The sequence below is a fragment of the Cydia fagiglandana genome, chromosome 4 (genome assembly GCF_963556715.1).
Source record: "Cydia fagiglandana chromosome 4, ilCydFagi1.1, whole genome shotgun sequence".
Classification (NCBI taxonomy): Eukaryota; Metazoa; Arthropoda; class Insecta; order Lepidoptera; family Tortricidae; genus Cydia; species Cydia fagiglandana.
The window spans coordinates 9837020-9857450 of record NC_085935.1 but is presented as its reverse complement, the minus strand read 5'-3'; the positions used below and the strand labels follow the sequence as shown (position 1 = coordinate 9857450).

Sequence of the window (20431 nt, the reverse complement as noted above, 5' to 3'; positions counted from 1 at the left end):
TCCCTTTCTAATGTATGGCACTATCCCTTTCGGCTATTTAGGGGTTGTCAAAATTCAAGTCATTATATTATCTTTGGTCGTGCACGCAGGTGTATCAGAGGGGCTACCGTAAAAACCCAAATTCGCAAATTGCGGGGATTTTTCTCTGTCACTCGAATTACGCCGTCATTGGAGTAAAAGAGAAAGATCCCCGCAATTTGCGAACTTCGATTTTCGCGGTTATAGCCTGGACGTGCGGACGCAAACGCCAATTTTGGCTCGCCGAATTCAACCGCAAATAAACAAAGTTTTGTACGGAACACTAATAATTGACCGGTATTACCGATAACATGAGGTGCCGACGCAAGAATACCAATTTGTGAGGTCCGTATTTTCGTTCTGGGGCATTTTTAGGGTTCCGTACCCAAAGGGTAAAACGGGAACCTATTACTAAGACTTCGCTGTCCGTCCGTCCGTCCGTCCGTCCGTCCGTCCGTCCGTCCGTCCGTCCGTCCGTCCGTCCGTCTGTCACCAGGCTGTATCTCACGAACCGTGATAGCTAGACAGTTGAAATTTTCACAGATGATGTATTTCTGTTGCCGCTATAACAAAAAATACTAAAAACAGAATAAAATAAAGATTTAAATGGGGCTCCCATACAACAAACGTGATTTTTGACCAAAGTGAAGCAACGTCGGGAGGGGTCAGTACTTGGATGGGTGACCGTTTTCTTTTTGCTTTTTTTTGTTTTTTCTTTTGCATTATGGTACGGAACCCTTCGTGCGCGAGTCCGACTCGCACTTGCCCGGTTTTTTTCAGTTTAGAATTCTATTATCACCATAAATCTAAAATTGGATATTGACGCCAATTTCATTTCTGATCAAATGGACCCCCTACCCCCCAGTCCAACCCCCATGGTTATGGAGATATCCATGGTTAAAGTTTGTATGGAATTACTATGAAATAAGGGATTACAGCAAAATTTTAAGGGGGAGGGGGTGAGGGGATGTTCTTCGCCCGAAGGCCCGCTTCGTCGCCCCTCAGGTCGCGAGCTGACGACTATAGCTCGCTTGTGGACGTCTCCGGCTCGCTACGCTCGCCACCTCCCCCCCTGCGCTTCGGCTTACTGGCCGCGTAGCCAAGATGCCGATCGCTTACGCTCCGTAGCGATCGAAACGCAACTGTCACTGTCGCACTAATATGGAAGTGTGATAGAGAGACATAATGGTTTTCGTTGTCGAAGCGATAGCGATTGTAACCTCGGCTAGGTCACGCTTCGACAGCGAAAAGCATTATGTCTCTCTATCACTCTTTCATATTAGTGCGACGGTGACAGTTGCGTTTCGATCGCTACGGAGCGTAAGCGATTAACATCTTGGCTACGCGGCCTGGGCCCGTAGCCAAATTACATTCGCTCCGTATCGATTCGATCTCTACGTTCGCGAGCGACTGGTCGATAATGTTTATAATAACCTAGCCAAGAGGCAATCTTTTTAGTTATCGCATATTCGACGGGCCAAGTCGATAAAAATTAATTTTAGTCTGTGGTTCTCGTTCAAAACCAAGGCCCCTACCTTTTCTGTTCTCTTTGACGGCGCAGCAACTAGTATCATTTCTCTCTCCTCGCTTTTTTAAAATGCCATTTGTCAAAAAAGGACAACCATACTGTTGACAAGGTGAACTTCAAATCAAGTGTTGCCTTTTTTGATGCATCCAGGTTGTGTATGTGTGCGTAAAAACGTGTATGTGTGCTCTTTTAGGGATGTGAAAAGTCGATTTTAATCATGTTATATATCGATAAATGCTACACAGTGGAACGAAATAGCAATTAATGAAGCTTGAATATCTTTGTTAAACATATACATAATTGAAATGCTAATGAATAATAAATATATTAGAATATAATAAAATATTTCAATTATTGCGGAACACATATCTTAGTAGGTGTTTATGTATTTTAATTAATTATCTGAACTTTCCCTTGGTTCCCTGCTGGGGCGTGACGATAAAATTGTGATCTGATAACCACAATAAAGAATAAAAGCGTTTTTGTTCATTTTAGATATCGTCAAAACTTTGAAGTAAAATTAAAATTGTAAGAAATGTCAATAGTTTATCGATATGACTTTATCGACATGGCTACAGCAAGGTGGTGTTAAATTGTTAATCGTACACTAAACAAAAGTGGCAACAGTGACAGCTCGCTGAGACCCCGTCTCTATATATTGTAAGTCTATGTTCAAAACTGTCAAGAAACGTCATCTGTCAGCTGTCAAGAGTGTCAAGTGAACAGCGAATCTAATTTTGGAGAAAATAATTGTTTTATCGGTAAGCAAATGAAATATTTTGGCATTTGTTTAACTTAGTTAATTACAATTTCGTGATAAAATAACTCTATATAGTGTAATATTTGAAGAGTGCGTTGTTAATTGCATATAATTTTGACCTAAGTTTAACAATTTCAGACAGCCGTCGTCACCGCAGCCCCAATCAAGGCGGCGGCGCAGCCAGAGCGGGCAAGAGCGGGCTCCGCGGGCTCTTCTTCCACGCTGAGAAGTCCTCGCCAAGTTGGCACGAACAGTCAAAGCTGCCGCTGCAATGACGCCTTCATGGCAGTTACCAGTGCTAATGACGTGCACTGCTGGCTTACTTGACCAGAAGAGACAATACTTTAAGTGTTAGTAATGATTCAGTGTTAGTAATATTATTTTTTTATTACCTACTGTCTTTGCTTTTTGTTCATATTTAACCTTTTGTATGCTCCTGTCAAAAATTTGTAATTTATATATCAATCATAATTAAATAAAATAAAATAAATAAATAAATATTGGGGACGATACACATACTTATATAGACAAATACATACTTATATACATAGAAAACACCCATGACTCAGGAACAAATATTAGTGTTCATCACACAAATAAATGCCCTTACTGGGATTCGAACCCAGGACCATCGGCTTAGCAGGCAGGGTCAATACCCACTAGGCCAGACCGGTCGTTTTTTAAAGACAACTTTTAAAAATTAATGCATTTTTTTAAAGTTGAATATAGGTAAGTATATACATGGGAGCAGATCTGCTCCTAAGCATACCAAAAGTTAAGGTGGTAACCACCATAAATAAATGAAACTATGATTGGGTTAAAAAGTTAATTTATTTTATTGAAAATCTGTTAATGAAAGATGCAGCAGGTATTTTTTGCCGGCAGCATGAAATCAGTAGCCAAGCATTTGTACATATATTATGTACAGTGTTTTAAAATAGTAAAACAACACTCAATATATTTTTGTGGCTGTACATGTGACATAGTTTCTTCCCTTGACCCTGGCTTTGGAGCACCATAAAGTATTGGTTCATATGCCAAGGCTGCAATGAATATCCAAGTCACCTGAAACAAAATGAATGCTTAGTTTTTCAACAAACTTTGTAACATTTGGTTATAATACTTATTCTCTACCAGTCATATGACAAAAAAAACTAAATGTTTTGTGTAAGTATATGTTAAGATTATGTTTATAGTGTGTAGGTACAGTCAGCTGCAGAGAAAAGGTACCACCGCTACATAGAAGTTTGTATGCAGGGGTGGTACCTTTTCTCTTCAGCTGACGGTACCTGTGCCTGCCAAAAGAAGTCATATACAATATGTTTCATAATATGAAAAAGTTTCAATAATATGGTTGATAATTGATATGTATGACAACAGCCCGTCTGGCCTAGTTGGTAGTGACTAGTGACCCTGCCAGTTAAGCTGATAATCCTGAGTTTGAATCTCCGGTAAGGAAATTTGTGTAATGAGCACAGATATTTTGTACCTGAGTCATGGGTGTTGTCTATGTATTTAAGTATAGTTTGTCAAAGGACTGTCTCATTTCAAACAAAGACAGAGAGAATCATACTAGCTTTGTCATATACTAGTACTAGCACCCAAAAGATAACTATGAGTATAGTTTTCCTGGTTCTTACTGACTGACAAATTGGTTTGACCATCTATATAGGTATAGTTATCTAAGTACCCTAAGTACCCACAACACAAGTCTTCTTGAGCTTACTGTACAGTCCGACAAGAAATTGTAGAAATTAAAAAGTAGCAACACTGTAGTCTCGTCCCTTTCAAATCAATTTAAGAAAATGGGATGACACTACAATATTGCTAGTTGTTAGTGACCTTGCCTATGAAGGTGATGGTTTTGCTTCCCGGGAAGGGCATTTATTTGTGTGAAGAACATTTGTTCCCGAGTCTTTATCTATATTTGTAAAGCCTTTACCTATATACCTTTGCCTTTATACATTCAATTCACTTTCCTATTGAAAAACAAGTGCTTGCCATTGTGCATATGGGTACCAAATTTAATCTACACCGTTCATCGGTTTATATTTGATGACGTAACAGGAACACATTTGTTATTTTAGCATTAATAACATATTTTATATACTTATTAGTAGGTATAGTAGGGATAAGTTATTGACTCACTCTTATCTTTGTAGGGACGTTGTTACGTGTTGCATTTGTGGGTGCATAATCCATTTTTCCATGACACTGTCACTATAGATAGGTAGATATTCAGCGCCTCGGTCATATTGGATCCTTTGGGTGAAATGCTGCGTACGGCCCACAATCCTTTGATCGTAGCAGTCCTTTCCTAAGCAGTTTCAATAGAGGCGATTTTTCAGACGGCGCCTGCGTCTAAGCGACACTTCCGCGTTGTTCGCCGCCCACAATGATGTTGAAGTATGCTTTTTACTACAAATTCTAATTTACAAACACTATTATTCGGTATTTTCTTGTGCTTCGAAAAGTTATCTGCAAGGGGATAGCTCGCGCTACGTAGCTACACCTAAGAGGCGATAACGATTTGATTTCGCTTGTCAAAAGTGTCACTTGGCTAGGCAATGTATGACAGATGGCGAATCCCGGTAACGAAAGTTTTGCGTTTCGTTACAACATTGCAACTTGGCTAACATTTTTGTATTCGTTAATATTTTTCGACAGACTCATCTACGGTACCTGTCATTCCCATACATTTTTTATCGATTCGTTAGCGATATATTTTTTCGAAATGTGTTTTGGCTAGGCCCCCTGCTACGATCAAAGGATTGTGGGCCGTACGCAGCATTTCACCCAAAGGATCCAATGTGACCGAGGCGCTGAATATCTACCTATCTATAGTGACAGTGTCATGGAAAAATGGATTATGCACCCACAAATGCAAACGTAACAACGTCCCTACAAAGGTAAGAGTGAGTCAATAACTTATCCCTACTATACCTACTAATAAGTATATAAAATATGTTATTAATGCTAAAATAACAAATGTGTTCCTGTTACGTCATCAAATATAAACCGATGAACGGTGTATATTAAATTTGGTACCCATATGCACAATGGCAAGCACTTGTTTTTCAATAGGAAAGTGAATTGAATGTGTAAAGGCAAAGGTATATAGGTAAAGGCTTTACAAATATAGATAAAGACTCGGGAACAAATGTTCTTCACACAAATAAATGCCCTTCCCGGGAAGCAAAACCATCACCTTCGTAGGCAAGGTCACTAACAACTAGCAATATTGTAGTGTCATCCCATTTTCTTAAATTGATTTGAAAGGGACGAGACTACAGTGTTGCTACTTTTTAATTTCTACAATTTCTTGTCGAACTGTACAGTAAGCTCAAGAAGACTTGTGTTGTGGGTACTTAGGGTACTTAGATAACTATATATAGATGGTCAAACCAATTTGTCAGTCAGTAAGAACCAGGAAAACTATACTCATAGTTATCTTTTGGGTGCTAGTACTAGTATATGACAAAGCTAGTATGATTCTCTCTGTCTTTGTTTGAAATGAGACAGTCCTTTGACAAACTATACTTAAATACATAGACAACACCCATGACTCAGGTACAAAGTATCTGTGCTCATTACACAAATTTCCTTACCGGGGATTCAAACTCAGGATTATTAGCTTAACCGGCAGGGTCACTAGTCACTACCAACTAGGCCAGACGGGCTGTTGTCATACATATCAATTATCAACCATATTATTGAAACTTTTTCATATTATGAAACATATTGTATATGACTTCTTTTGGCAGGCACAGGTACAGTCAGCTGAAGAGAAAAGGTACCACCCCTGCATACAAACTTCTATGTAGCGGTGGTACCTTTTTTCTGCAGCTGACTGTACCTACACACTATATAAAAATAATCTTAACATATACTTACACAAAACATTTAGTTTTTTTTGTCATATGACTGGTAGAGAATAAGTGTTATAACCAAATATTACAAAGTTTGTTGAAAAACTAAGCATTCATTTTGTTTCAGGTGACTTGGATATTCATTGCAGCCTTGGCATATGAACCAATACTTTATGGTGCTCCAAAGTCAGGGTCAAGGGAAGAAACTATGTCACATGTACAACCACAAAAATATATTGAGTGTTGTTTTACTGTTTTTAAACACTGTACATAATATATGTACAAACAATGCTTGGCTACTGTTTTCATGCTGCCGGCAAAAAATACCTGCTGCATCTTTCATTAACAGATTTTCAATAAAATAAATTAACTTTTTAACCCAATCATAGTTTCATTTATTTATGGTGGTTACCACCTTAACTTTTGGTATGCTTAGGAGCAGATCTGCTCCCATGTACTTACCTATATTCAACTTTAAAAAATGCATTAATTTTTAAAAGTTGTCTTTAAAAAACGACCGGTCTGGCCTAGTGGGTATTGACCCTGCCTGCTAAGCCGATGGTCCTGGGTTCGAATCCCAGTAAGGGCATTTATTTGTGTGATGAACACTAATATTTGTTCCTGAGTCATGGGTGTTTTCTATGTATATAAGTATGTATTTGTCTATATAAGTATGTGTATCGTCCCCAATATTTATTTATTTATTTTATTTTATTATAATTGATATATAAATTACAAATTTTTGACAGGAGCATACAAAAGGTTAAATATGAACAAAAAGCAAAGACAGTAGGTAATAAAAAAATAATATTAAGTAACAATATGATTTATTAGTTTTGGTTTCACAGGCAGCTTTTATCTTATCTAATGCATAACATCTATGTATTCAATGTCCGCTTGACTTTTGTTAATTTCGAAAATGTTTGAAGTCTATGAAGTAAATGATTTCACTGAGGTTACACTGATTCGGGCAAACCTGTCCACAATTTCACTTCACGGTTTGAATCATTACTAACGCTTAAAGTATTGTCTCTTCTGGTCAAGTAAGCCAGCAGTGCATGTCCTTAGCACTGGTAACTGCCATGAAGATTGCAGCGGCAGCTTTGACTGTACGTGCCAACTTGGCGAGGACTTCTCAGCGTGGAAGAAGAACCCGCTCTTGCCCGCTCTGGCTGCGCCGCCGCCTTGGTTGGGGCTGCGGGGACGACGGCTGTCTGAAATTGTTAAACTTTAGGTCAAAATTATATGCAATTAACAACACACTCTTCAGATATTACACTATATAGAGTTATTTTATCACGAAATTGTGATTAACTAAGTTAGACAAATACCAAAATATTGAATTTGCTTACCGATAAAACAATTATTTTCTCCAAAATTAGATTCGCTGTTCACTTGACACTCTTGACAGCTGACAGATGACGTTTCTTGACGGTTTTGAACGAGAACCACAGACAAAAAATAATTTTTACCGACTTGGCGCGTAGAATGAGCGTTAACTAAAAAGATTGCCTCTTGGCTAGGTTATTATGAACATTATCGACCAGTCGCTCGCGATCGTAGAGATCGAATCGACACGGAGCGAATGTAATTTGGCTACGGGCCCTCGCTCCGTCACAGCCGACGAGGGCTGCCCTCCCTCCGCGCCTGCGTTTTTGGAATTGCTCTTTAGGGTAGGACAGACAAGACCACGTGGATAGTGGGGTGCTCTGATTCGGTTTTAAGTGACCTTGGCATTTTGGGTACCTTGAGATTCTGGTGACCATAAGATTTGGTGACCTTGAGGATGGCGGTGTGGTATAAAAGGTAATATAAATTAACGCAAATCGGCACTTATCGACATCTGTTATAACATTTCTCCTTTATTTCATACAAACTTTAACCATGGATATCTCCATAACCATGGGGTTCCGCGCCATGGGGGTTGGACTGGGGGGTAGTCTTTTGCACCCTCTACTCCCCCATACTCAACACACCCTTCAAATCTACGGTCCATAAAGTAAAGATTATCCCTGAAGAGCCAACGCCGGCCGCTCCAAAGGACGCAGCCATGCCAGGCGTCACTCACTCCGCGATTCCGTCGCTTTGCTACTAGTCCGGGAGCCGGCTGCATGAAACAAACCTCATCAAAAAATAGAATATACCTACCCTGTAGAGGTACCTGACATTTAGTAGATTCCAACGCACTTGGTCGGCCTAGGCTTAACCTGGCAGATTTTGTACAAATGGCAAAAACGTTGGACAAAAATTCACCAAAAAAAACCTCATCGAAAAATAGAATGAAACTTGTATGGTAGGATACCTGACCTTGAGGACAGTAAAAAAAAAGTGGTCGGCCTCACCTTAGCCTGGCAGTTTTTGCAGTCCGACCAGATTTATTGGGCCACGTGAGAGCTACAATTTACCTCATCGAAAAATAGAATGAAACAAACGGATTATAATACCTAAAATAAACCTGTTGACGTATGGCTTGGTCGGCCTCACCGTAGCCTGGCAGTTTTTGCAGTCCGACCAAATTTGTGATACCACGTGACAGCTAGAATAGGACCACACATGCTGTATTCCATACGCATCATGACTTTGTGTACCTATCTGATGGGCGGGCGTATATGAAACGCCTTCTTGTACGTGCAGGTGATCCAGGTATACACCAAAGCTTAGTTTTCAATCGAACACTTGTAATATAAGAGGAAAAACTGCACGTGATCCTTCCAAAATTTAAATAAATGGTAAAATGTTCCTCCACGATGTTCTCAACGGGCATCTAGACTGCGTTGGATTGCTGTCACAGTTAGGGCTCCGCACTCCCACGCGCCGAACTCGTCACACCACACTATTCCATATTCCCTGTCATCGTACCAATCATGGCCAAAATTCTATTCTATTAAATTCTGAGTAGAATCGCACGTACCTATAGTAAATCGTTCCAAAACATTGACCCTTTCTTCTCCTCCAGACGTGTTTTCAAATCACAAATTGCAAAGCAACTTTCCTGGTAGTCACGCACTATCACACCCACTTACACACATACACCCACCCACCCACACACACACACACACACACACACACACACACACACACACACACACACAAACTAATAGATTCGCTCGTTTATGTAGGTACTGTATGTATTTTTATTTTACTATTTTTTATTTATTGTTTACGCAAAATTAGAGCTATACCTACTATTTTAGGATTTTTTTTCCAGTTTACAGTTATTATTAATTTTTTCTCTTTTTCCTTGTACCTTAAAGACTTACAAATTAAGTTATATTTACGATTCTTGTACAGCACAAGTTACAAGTCTACCCACAGATGATTTTTTATTATGTATAAATTACAGGAAGTTCTGTTATTGGCTATGCTATAAGTTCTCATGTTTTTTGTATATTATTTAATGTAAACGCTGTTGAACTTCTCAATAAATATAAATAAATAAAAATACACAAGATAACCTCACATATATTAAGTGATTATCTTATTGTTATTTCTTCGACTCGCAAAGGCGTTATGTGTCCTTCAAACCATTTGATCTTATACATTTCATCTCTTAATGTCCAGCCACAATGTGTTGCATCAAATTTGATGCAAGTGGATTCTGCCGCACACTGCCACATTGAATTTATGAAAGCCGCCCGTAACAAGCCATACGTCAACAGGGTTATTTTAGCTATTATAATCCGTTTGTTTCATTCTATTTTTCGATGTGGTAAATTGTAACTCTCACGTGGTACCACAAAATTGGTCGGAGACAGGAACCTGCGAACACAGGATTTGGCCGACCATTTTTTTTTTCTGTCCTCAAAGGCAGCTATCGTACCATACAAGTTTCATACGATTTTTCGATAAAAAAAAATTGATGATTTTTTTATAAATTTGGTCGGACTGCAAAAACTGCCAGGTTAAGGTGAGGCCGACCAAGACATACGTCAACAGGCTTATTTTAGCTATTATAATCCGTTTGTTTCATTCTATTTTTCGATGAGGTAAATTGTAGCTCTCACGTGGTACCACAAAATTGGTCGGACACAGGAACCTGCAAACACAGGATTTGGCCGACCATTTTTTTATTACTGTCCTCAAAGGCAGCTATCGTACCATACAAGTTTCATACGATTTTTCGATAAAAATTTTTTTATGATTTTTTCATAAATTTGGTCGGACTGCAAAAACTGCAAGGTTAAGGTGAGGCCGACCAAGACATACGTCAACAGGCTTATTTTAGCTATTATAATCCGTTTGTTTCATTCTATTTTTCGATGAGGTAAATTGTAGCTCTCACGTGGTACCACAAAATTGGTCGGACACAGGAACCTGCAAACACAGGATTTGGCCGAGCATTTTTTTTTCACTGTCCTCAAAGGCAGCTATCGTACCATACAAGTTTCATACGATTTATCGATAAAAATTTTTTGATGATTTTTTTATAAATCTGGTCGGACTGCAAAAACTGCCAGGTTAAGGTGAGGCCGACCAAGACATACGTCAACAGGCTTATTTTAGCTATTATAATCCGTTTGTTTCATTCTATTTTTCGATGAGGTAAATTGTAGCTCTCACGTGGTACCACAAAATTGGTCGGACACAGGAACCTGCAAACACAGGATTTGGCCGAGCATTTTTTTTTCACTGTCCTCAAAGGCAGCTATCGTACCATACAAGTTTCATACGATTTATCGATAAAAATTTTTTGATGATTTTTTTATAAATCTGGTCGGACTGCAAAAACTGCCAGGTTAAGGTGAGGCCGACCAAGACATACGTCAACAGGCTTATTTTAGCTATTATAATCCGTTTGTTTCATTCTATTTTTCGATGAGGTAAATTGTAGCTCTCACGTGACCCAATAAATCTGGTCGGACTGCAAAAACTGCCAGGCTAAGGTGAGGCCGACCACTTTTTTTTTACTGTCCTCAAGGTCAGGTATCCTACCATACAAGTTTCATTCTATTTTTCGATGAGGTTTTTTTTGATGAATTTTTGTCCAACGTTTTTGCCATTTGTACAAAATCTGCCAGGTTAAGCCTAGGCCGACCAAGTGCGTTGGAATCTACTAAATGTCAGGTACCTCTACAGGGTAGGTATATTCTATTTTTTGATGAGGTTTGTTTCATGCAGCCGGCTCCCGGACTATACAGGTAGCTAAAAATGCATCCGTTCGACCCCAATTTTGGGGTTTGCCATAAGCCGCGCGTGGCGCTGTCGCCACCTAGCGGCCATATCTGTGCTGATCGTAACAGACGCGTTTTGTTAGAGTACCTAGTACTATTATTTATTTTGTGGCCATGCGGTAGAATGAGATAGTAATATCACTTGCTCCCTCTAACGCATAAATGCGTCCCTTGGAGTGGCCGGCGTTGGCCCATCGTATAGAGGAGCCATTCGATTTCTATAAAAATTGGTATACTGGTAAAGTACATGAAGCTGAACAACTTCCACTGTTTCCAATGTTTCAGTTTACAGTGTTTACCAAATGTGTAAGGAAATCTGGTAAGAAAAAAGGAATGTTTCATAGAAACTTTCTGGGACATTTTGGGAAATATGATGGAAGTGGTTCAGCTTCATGTACTTTTACCAGCATACCATTTTTTATAGAAATCTAAGAGGTGATCGAAATGTACAAACTTTTTGAGAAATGCTGACCTACTGTAAAAATACATGCTAACATTGTTAACAAGATAATAGAAACTCAATACGTTGCCTACGCGATTAAAAACAGACTGTTTGAATTCGAATTAAGTATCAAACAATAAAATTTCTAACTGTTATCGCCAGTAAAGCAGTACGTAGTAAATATACTGTTCCTATAATCTATTAATTTGAATGCCATATGTGCTACATATTAAGGCATTACCTTATAACCAACGCTTCCTTCCAGAGATAGCGAACATAACCACCACAGGCTAACCAGGATATCAGAACTACGAAAGCGCTTCAGATATTACCATTGATGATAATATTTATTACGGACCTAATAGGTAGAGACCAATAGTTATTTGTTGTGAAATTGTTGTTTAACCGCTCGTGCTATTACTTAGGGCATACTGAAAATTCCTGGACTGGCCATTTAGAAAAAAACCGGGCAAGTGCGAGTCGGACTCGCGCACGTAGGGTTCCGTACCATAATGCAAAAAAAACAACCGGTGTGTTATTTTGTTTTTTTATTCTCTACTCGATTCTGTGTTAAGATTTATTTCAAACATATTTATAATTATTAACAGTGTTTAGTGGAATCAGTAACTGAAAGAACTTGTGGAGTTCCGTCGAACTACAAAATGTCTGATTCTACTGGAGAGACTCCTGTTGTGTGAGTTGTTTTTTTAATTATGTTTATATTTAGTCAGGGTTATCTCGTTAATTTTAAATTTCGATAGGATAAACAAAGTCCTGGTGGCAAACACGGTAATCTAGTTTATATCCAACTTTAAGCACCTATTCGATTTTCTAATTGATTTTGACTATCTTTATAGACAATATTCTTTTAGTTTTCTATTTCCGACAGTAGGTAGACACAGTGTTAGAGGAAAGCTAAATGAACAATTTTTTATAATATGCCGTGTTTCACTAAACCAGCATTGCCTTCTGTAACTGAATTTACTGTAGTATTTCCTGTTAAAACAGCTGAACAGATAAAGGGATTTTTAAGCTTCATCATTTATTAAATTATTCAACTTTAAAGTGAGTTGGGTAGGGTTACGTTGGTACCTATAAATGGATGGTGTTAAGCAATAAAACCGGGCAAGTGCGAGTCGGACTCGCGCACGAAGGGTTCCGCACCACAATGCAAAAAAAAAAAAGCAAAAAAACGGTCACCCATCCAAGTACTGACCACGCCCGACGTTGCTTAACTTTGGTCAAAAATCACGTTTGCTGTATGGGAGCCCCACTTAAATCTTTATTTTATTCTGTTTTTAATATTTGATGTTATAGCGGCAACAGGAACACATCATCTGTGAAAATTTCAACTGTCTAGCTATCACGGTTCGTGAGATACAGCCTGGTGACAGACGGACGGACGGACGGACGGACAGCGAAGTCTTAGTAATAAGGTCCCGTTTTACCCTTTGGGTACGGAACCCTAATAAGATATCTCATACAGTCAGCAGCAGAAGTTGCTAACCGGGTCAGGTGTTCAAAATTACCTTGACACGCTCTTATTCTCTTAGCAATAAAGTCGCGTCAAGATCATGTTTAACACCTGGCCCGCTTAGCAACTTCTGCTGCTGACTGTACCTATATCAGAATCCAGAAACTTTCAGTATGGCCCACGTATTGATACCCGTGCAAGTATAATATTCCAAAATTGAAGCACGAGCGTAGCGAGTGGTTCGAAAAGTAAAATCTTGAGCATTGCGAGGGTTTTAAGTTTAAGGCTCGAAAGTTAAACAAATTTTGCCACCGCGTGAAACTAAATCTTTTTCACCACACCACCGCGAGGAAAATACGAACTGTAAAACATCAAACAAATCCAAACCTAATGAACGTTATTGAATATGTACCATTCAAAATCATCATTTAAAATAAAAGTACATAAGGAAACAATTCAAAATTTGATTCAAATATCTTTGCCACTCTTGTAGATAGAATGCAACTTTCTCATCAGTTTTGAAACAGGTATAAAGAGACCCTTTGCGAGCTGGTGTGATGAAAAATATATTATGGACAAGCTTATTGTAGTTAATCGAGGTTTGTGAATGGCATCAATGGCACAGCGCCGCGCCGTGCCCGTTCTAAGTCGCGCGGTCGGCACTTGCTGACCGACTAGTGCCTCTCTACCTGCCCCAAACTATTGGCCTTCGCCGCGATGCCGTTTGACCGGTCCTCTCACTCACACTCATGGGACAAAATCTCTCGCAAATTCACTCCCACTCAACAGCCGGTTTGGCCGTCTAGAGTCTACCATACATACGTTGACCCAACGGTCGTTTTGCTTCGTATTATGGCTAAACATGTTGATACGAGCGCGGCCTCATTCCAGTCTGAATAATAAATATAAATACTTTGTTCTAGAACGTATTTAGTGAACAATTAGCTATAATTAGAATGAAAGATAATAGTCATTTAATTACTTAACTGACGAAAGTTATCCAAGTTTAAGCGGTGCAAAAGTTCTAAAGGTGCACATTTGTTGTTTAATGCAAGTGTTTTATAATTTACATACAATAAGTGTGATGTGTTGTAAATAAAGGTGCTATGAGTTAAATTAATTTTCATTAAGGTTTAAATTCCACAATATGAGTATTATGACCCAAGCTCCATCTAATAGAAATATGGAATCATTACCAAAGCAGTTTGTATCCGCGATGCGGACCTTGTTCGATATTATGGATGATAAACATACTGGGTACGTAAAGCTCACGGATATCGAAAATCGTTGGAGAGATGACCGCACTAAAGGTTTGCCAAGAGGTGTTATAGAGAGCCTTCAAAAGGTCGCTTCCCACGACGGTTTACTAACATTTGAACGCTTTTGTACCGGCCTTAAAATATGTCTTTTGTGCAATCAAGTTGAAAAGACTTCTGATAAAGTTAACAGACTTAACGACGAAGAATCAGGAGGCACCAATGTTCAAATAAGCAACAATAATCAAGGCCACCATCGCCCGCCTTCAGCGCCCTTACTCGATGTCGACGTGCAGCAGGACAAGAATTGGAACGCAATTAAAAATACAGAGACAACATCACAACAAAGAACTATCAGCATGCCCCAGTTGCTAGGCCGCAAAGATGGCCCTTTCCAAGAGATGAGGAACCACGGAGCAGCAATAAATAAACACGACAGGGTTTTCGCTCCTCCAAAACCGCCAAGATTGGAGAAAATTTCTGCAGAAAGGAAGGAACCCCCTAGAAGCTTCAAAACAGATGACGCACCACGCTTTGAGTCTGAAGACATTGGGGACTTAAAAATTGACTTTGAGGAAGTAGCACGGTCGGGAGAGGAGGCCAGTAGAGGCCTGGGAGATGGAAGACCATCAAACGATACACAAGCGCAAGGCATGCGTCGCACGCGCCGTCGCGAGCCTCGGCGACACACCCTACATAACGGTGTGGACTATAATCTCCTCAAACGAATGAAACAGATTGAACAAGAAAAGGATGTGTTGCTACAGGGGTTGAATGCAGTCGAGGAAGCAAGAGAGTGGTATTTAAAGCAGTTGGGCGAGGTCCAGGAGAAGATGCGACATGCTGGGCGGATGGGAGTTTATGTTGTAAGTTTAAGAATGATCTCAATTCTTTATAACATACCTACTTAATAAGGTGTGTTTTGATTACGTAATTTGAAAATCATAATAATTTAGACTAGGCATCAACCGTATTAAACTAGAACTCGAACCTACTCGAACCCTTCCTTTTTTTGACGACAAGATTTGCGAGGAGTAGGTTACTAAGAGCAATGACAGTAAGTAGGTAAGTGTGTACAGTCGTGGTATGTTACTTTCCAGGAGCCATGGAGTGAAGCGCATCAGGAACGGCTGGAGCTGTTGCGTGCGCGAGTACTGGAGTTGAACCGGCAGCTGGGCGCGCTGGCGGCGGGTTGGCGGCACGGCCAGCTCTCGCTGCACATGAACCTGGCGCTGCCGGCCGCGCCCAACGCGGGCGTGTTCACGTCCGTCACCAAGCAGAACCGCATGTTAGCCGAGGTTCGAAATTACTAGAGAACTGTGTCTGTTCCGTTTTAATCTACACCTCTCGTCTCCGGTGGATTCGATATTACACTCTATAATTATAATAATAGGCCTTTATCATCTGTGTCAGATGTTTTAAGCAGCATCCTGGTTACGACACTTGCGTTCGGGGCTGTAAAGCCCTACACGAGAGAACACACATTGTAATTGTCATACATAAGCAGAAATACAAAAGGTCACTTTTATTGCCGAAAGGATACATGAGCCTCTAGATAGCCTATCAGAAAGATAGATTATATATAATTTTAGCATTAGTAGAAGACTACGCGATCTTGACGTGTATTTTAATAAATATTCGGATATATATGATTGTGATTTATTTTTCAAAAGTGTTTTTCATTATAAAGACACGTCAAGATTGTTTAACTTTTTTCTAATGTTAAAAAAACGAACTATAATTACACTAGTTTTTTCTATTCTAAAAACTTTCAGTTTGCCCCTCGTATATAGTCGTAGTTTGCCCCCTATAGAAATAAAACATTCGATATCAGCAATTGACAAACTATTCCACCTTCAATCAACAATTCTAATTACTTTGGTTCTATGTACCACTACACTCAAGATCAAATGGGTTACGTATACTTAATAAAAAGTTAACAATAGATACCTATGCTTTTTTTCCGTGTAATGATTACCGGCACGGTTATGCCAACTACCTACTATGACTATAACTTTTTTTACCTCCTGTGCAACAGCATTCAGGTACCTATCTATTTTTTAAATAGTAGGTATTTAATAGTACATTGTAGGAGAGGACGGAAAACCGCTAAAAGATGGACGAGTGAGTTCGAGGGCCGACACGTTAGTGGAGGCCCTCGAATAATACGAGTCCATCTTTAGCGTTTCCGGCCGAGGCATTACATAGTGCTTTTCACGACTACTGCGAGGAAATAAGAAAACATTTGCATAACTATAAGTATTAGCCCACGATTTCTCTGGTAGCAAATTACTAGCCACTGCCTGTACTGTCTCTTGAATTTCGGTACCTAGGTGCGTCAGCGTAAGAATATCATTTTCTTCACTAGAAGAACTCATTTTTATAGCGAGCGTAGACACGCGTTTCTTATATTTTTTAGTCAAACACAATTTACTCTATCCAATTCAGTAAGTATTTTCAGATCCCGCCTTTTTTACTTTTTTTACCACTTTTAAGAGGCGTTTTTCTGTTATTTGCTTCAAACCGACTCTAAAATTAGAAGCGTTTTTGCTAAAAAATCCACAAACAGCTACAAAAGTAAAAATGCCTTAAGCGTGAAGTGAATGGATAATTGTTAAAAAAAAAATGAAGTGAATGGTTTAGTCATTTCCCATTTTTTTTTAAACAAGAAATTGGTTCTATAAATAACCTAATTTTATTTTTGAAGGAAAAAGTTGCGCAAAAAAATACCTTTTATTGTTTTTTTATGTTTTAAATGATACTCATTGCTGTAGCGAACTGTCACCAATGACAGATGATGATAACAATGAAACATTGTAGTAGTGGTGGTTCAGGTGCTACAGCTATTGCCTACTTTCCAGCTTGGTTTTAGACCATCTATTACTACATTTCCGAACAGTGGCGTGAAAAAACTGATGTATGTGGTCGGATATTTCTTTAAGCCGTCATATGCCGGAGCGCGGATCAGCGTACGAGGAAAATATTAGAAAAAAATAATCACGGCACGCCGTGCGCTGATTAAGCGAGAGGTTAAGTTTTAGAAATGCTTTTCCTATCACTGTCAGTTTATCTATACCTATAAAAGGAAAAGCAAATCACTCAAGTCCAAAGGACGTCCTCTATAACTCCTCACGAACGCTCCCCACCAACGCATGAACGCAACACTGGATCAGCAATGACAACCTAAATTTCAAAATTCAAATAATTTTTTTTTGCTGACAACTTTAGATCCCTGGAAATTAAGGAATGGAAGGCTTAAGGAGTGTCTGGGAAGTATTGAGTAATTGTTTTTATATTGTGTTAAAGCTCTTCTATTCTTGTTTCAGGAAGTCAATCGGAAAAATGAGAGAATAGCTGTTTTGGAGAGGGAAAAGTCAGCACTGATCAGAGAGGTGTTAGGACAAAGAAATCGAACAAAGATTATGGATAACTTTGCATAAACACACACAGAATTTTAAAAAGTAGAATAAGATCATACAGAGATTTAGGTGCTAATTTGTCTATCCAGTTCTCAATAGTAAAGAACATAGAAATATAAGACCCAGAACCATGTGTTCATAAGAATCATAAGCCAAAAAGATTGGCATCATTTTCTATAAAAACAAAATCCTAGAACTGTCATTAAAATTAGACAAAGTCATATATACATGGTGGCTAAAAAATTACTGCATTCCTGTTGCCAAGGAGGTTTTGGGATTATACTGAGCAACTTTTACTATGGGGCCAACCCCGAACGCGAAAAAAAATTTACTATCCCAGAGCAAATGAACCAGCCAAAACGTATGAAACTCCCAATTTTTATTTCTAAACTCATGAGGGACTGTATTGATGTTAAGTATGTAATATAATTTGGTATGTTAAAAAACAAATTACACAACTGTGTACATTTTATTTTCTTGTGATACTAATACTATGTCTTGCAATTAACAGTAGTGCCATACTTAAGAAAAATCTATTTATACTAAAACAAATCTGCAATTAAAGGATGCTTGACTACATTAAGATAATATATCGAATAAAATGTGAAATACAACCTTTACTGTGTTAATTCTTTCTTGTAATATAAGGAGTAGTCATATTCCCTGAATGGTACATCATATGTGAGGTTTCCTTGGTCCCATGCTCGCTCAATGGCCACTAGGAGCTCCTTCTGCTTCTTTCGGCACAGTCCTGTTTTGAATGCATCCAGTATCTGTAATGAGAAATATAAATAAAAAATACAGTTGAAAAATAAATCTTTTGCACATATTCAGCACCAGTGTGTGTTTTAAAAACTAACATAAAACTTATGGTTGATGACGATGTCAGTGATCAAATCCAAATGAAGTGACTGAACTGTTATGGACAGTGATTGGACAAATCATCACAAAATCATCAAAAATCATTTATATCTCAAAATAGGACAAGATTGATTAAATATCATATTATGAACACAGTATCTTTATAAAATTTCCAGATTATACTCAAAAACTGCAGTTCAAAATTGTTACAAAATTTGTATCATGTTCCATACTATATTTATTTTTGCGATAAATTGACCAAACTCTGTTTATGGATTTTATCAAAAATATGGGTTGAAGTGTACCAAAAAATAGCAGCTTAGGTGCTTAAAAACCAACTTAATCATTCGGTCAAATGGCACAACATTTGATAGTATTCATAAAATCCATACCTGTCCAGTGTGCTCCGAAATAAACTGCTCCAGTAATTTAGTATTCCTGTGATCTAAAACCAGATATTCGTCCCTGCAGATGGGACAAGGGTTTCCTGTCGATATGATACCGTTCCTCACACAAGTTTTTCTCGTCTTTCTTGGAGCAAAAGCACCTTTGTGGTTACGCCTGTACAAAAACCATACTGGTTTCTCCCCATAAGTCTGTTGGTAGGCTTTGCTTTGCATATATCTCATACTGGTTTCTGGGGGGATAATTTTGGTCCTATCTTTAGCTGGATCAATCGTTTTTTGCTCCTCGCCTTCAACATTGTCGGCCGGCTCACAGTAGAAACGAACACTGGTCCTAGCTTCGGCTAAAAAAATTCTACGTATGGATGATTGAATACCACTCCACAGTGCCATGATGTTATAAATTACTATTTTGTTGTATAATATGACTGATAAAGAGAAAAATGAAGATCCCAAATAATTAAACACGTTATTTCATCAAGAGAATAAGGGAAATGCATATGATACGGTATGGTTATGGTCCGTATGGTATGATGGTATGTCACTTTGACATTGATGTTAACATGACAATGACAGCATTGAAATTGTTTTTTATTTATTTAAAGGGCCCCATACACTTTACATCAATTCACATTGCGGATTTAAGGGATCGTTTTAATATAGTGCCCCCTTTTTCTACTGACAAAGTTGTTTGACCGTCTATAACACCTTATCTTTTTTTCATGGCAAACACCAAAGCAGTCATAAACTATAGACGGTCAAGCAAATCTTGTCAGTAGAAAAAGGCGCGAAATTCAAATTTTCTATGAGACGCTATCCCTTCGCGCCTACATTTTTCAAATTTGCCGCCTTTTTTTACTGACAAGATCTGCTTGACCAAGTATAGAAGATGCTAGAAGAAGAAGATGCTACAGACGTTAAGCCCCCTCCAGACTATGCGCGTGAATCGCGGGCGAAGCCATAGACTTACAATATATAGAGACGGGGTCTCAGCGAGCTGTCACTGTTGCCACTTTTGTTTAGTGTACGATTAACAATTTAACACCACCTTGCTGTAGCCATGTCGATAAAGTCATATCGATAAACTATCGACATTTCTTACAATTTTAATTTTACTTCAAAGGTTTGACGATATCTAAAATGAACAAAAACGCTTTTATTCTTTATCCACTCACTTGCTTTTGGTAACTGTAGCTACCAGCTGTCACCCTTATTTTATTATAATAATA

General features: G+C 38.6%; 2 protein-coding genes and 2 long non-coding RNA genes across 4 annotated transcripts in view; 2 read left to right on the top strand and 2 right to left on the bottom strand.

The window, feature by feature from the left end:
- LOC134663659 (uncharacterized) overlaps positions 1 to 20431 on the bottom strand; it is an 87805-nt gene that overhangs the window by 11217 nt on the left and 56157 nt on the right. The window lies entirely within an intron of this gene.
- On the top strand, positions 5102 to 6558 carry LOC134664133 (uncharacterized). Its single transcript, XR_010098210.1, has 2 exons — positions 5102 to 5215; positions 6303 to 6558. It is a non-coding gene; the product is annotated as an uncharacterized LOC134664133 (long non-coding RNA).
- On the top strand, positions 13923 to 18551 carry LOC134663631 (suppressor APC domain-containing protein 2). The gene is made up of 3 exons (XM_063520052.1): positions 13923 to 15384; positions 15619 to 15816; positions 17845 to 18551. The coding sequence occupies exons 1-3, from the start codon at positions 14410 to 14412 to the stop codon at positions 17956 to 17958; spliced, it is 1287 nt and encodes a 428-aa protein (XP_063376122.1). The 5' UTR covers positions 13923 to 14409; the 3' UTR covers positions 17959 to 18551.
- LOC134663632 (small ribosomal subunit protein mS40) lies at positions 18376 to 19731 on the bottom strand. The gene is made up of 2 exons (XM_063520053.1): positions 19191 to 19731; positions 18376 to 18710 (listed from the first exon to the last, which is right to left on the bottom strand). Exons 1-2 carry the CDS (start codon positions 19593 to 19595, stop codon positions 18555 to 18557), a joined length of 561 nt encoding a protein of 186 aa, XP_063376123.1. The 5' UTR covers positions 19596 to 19731; the 3' UTR covers positions 18376 to 18554.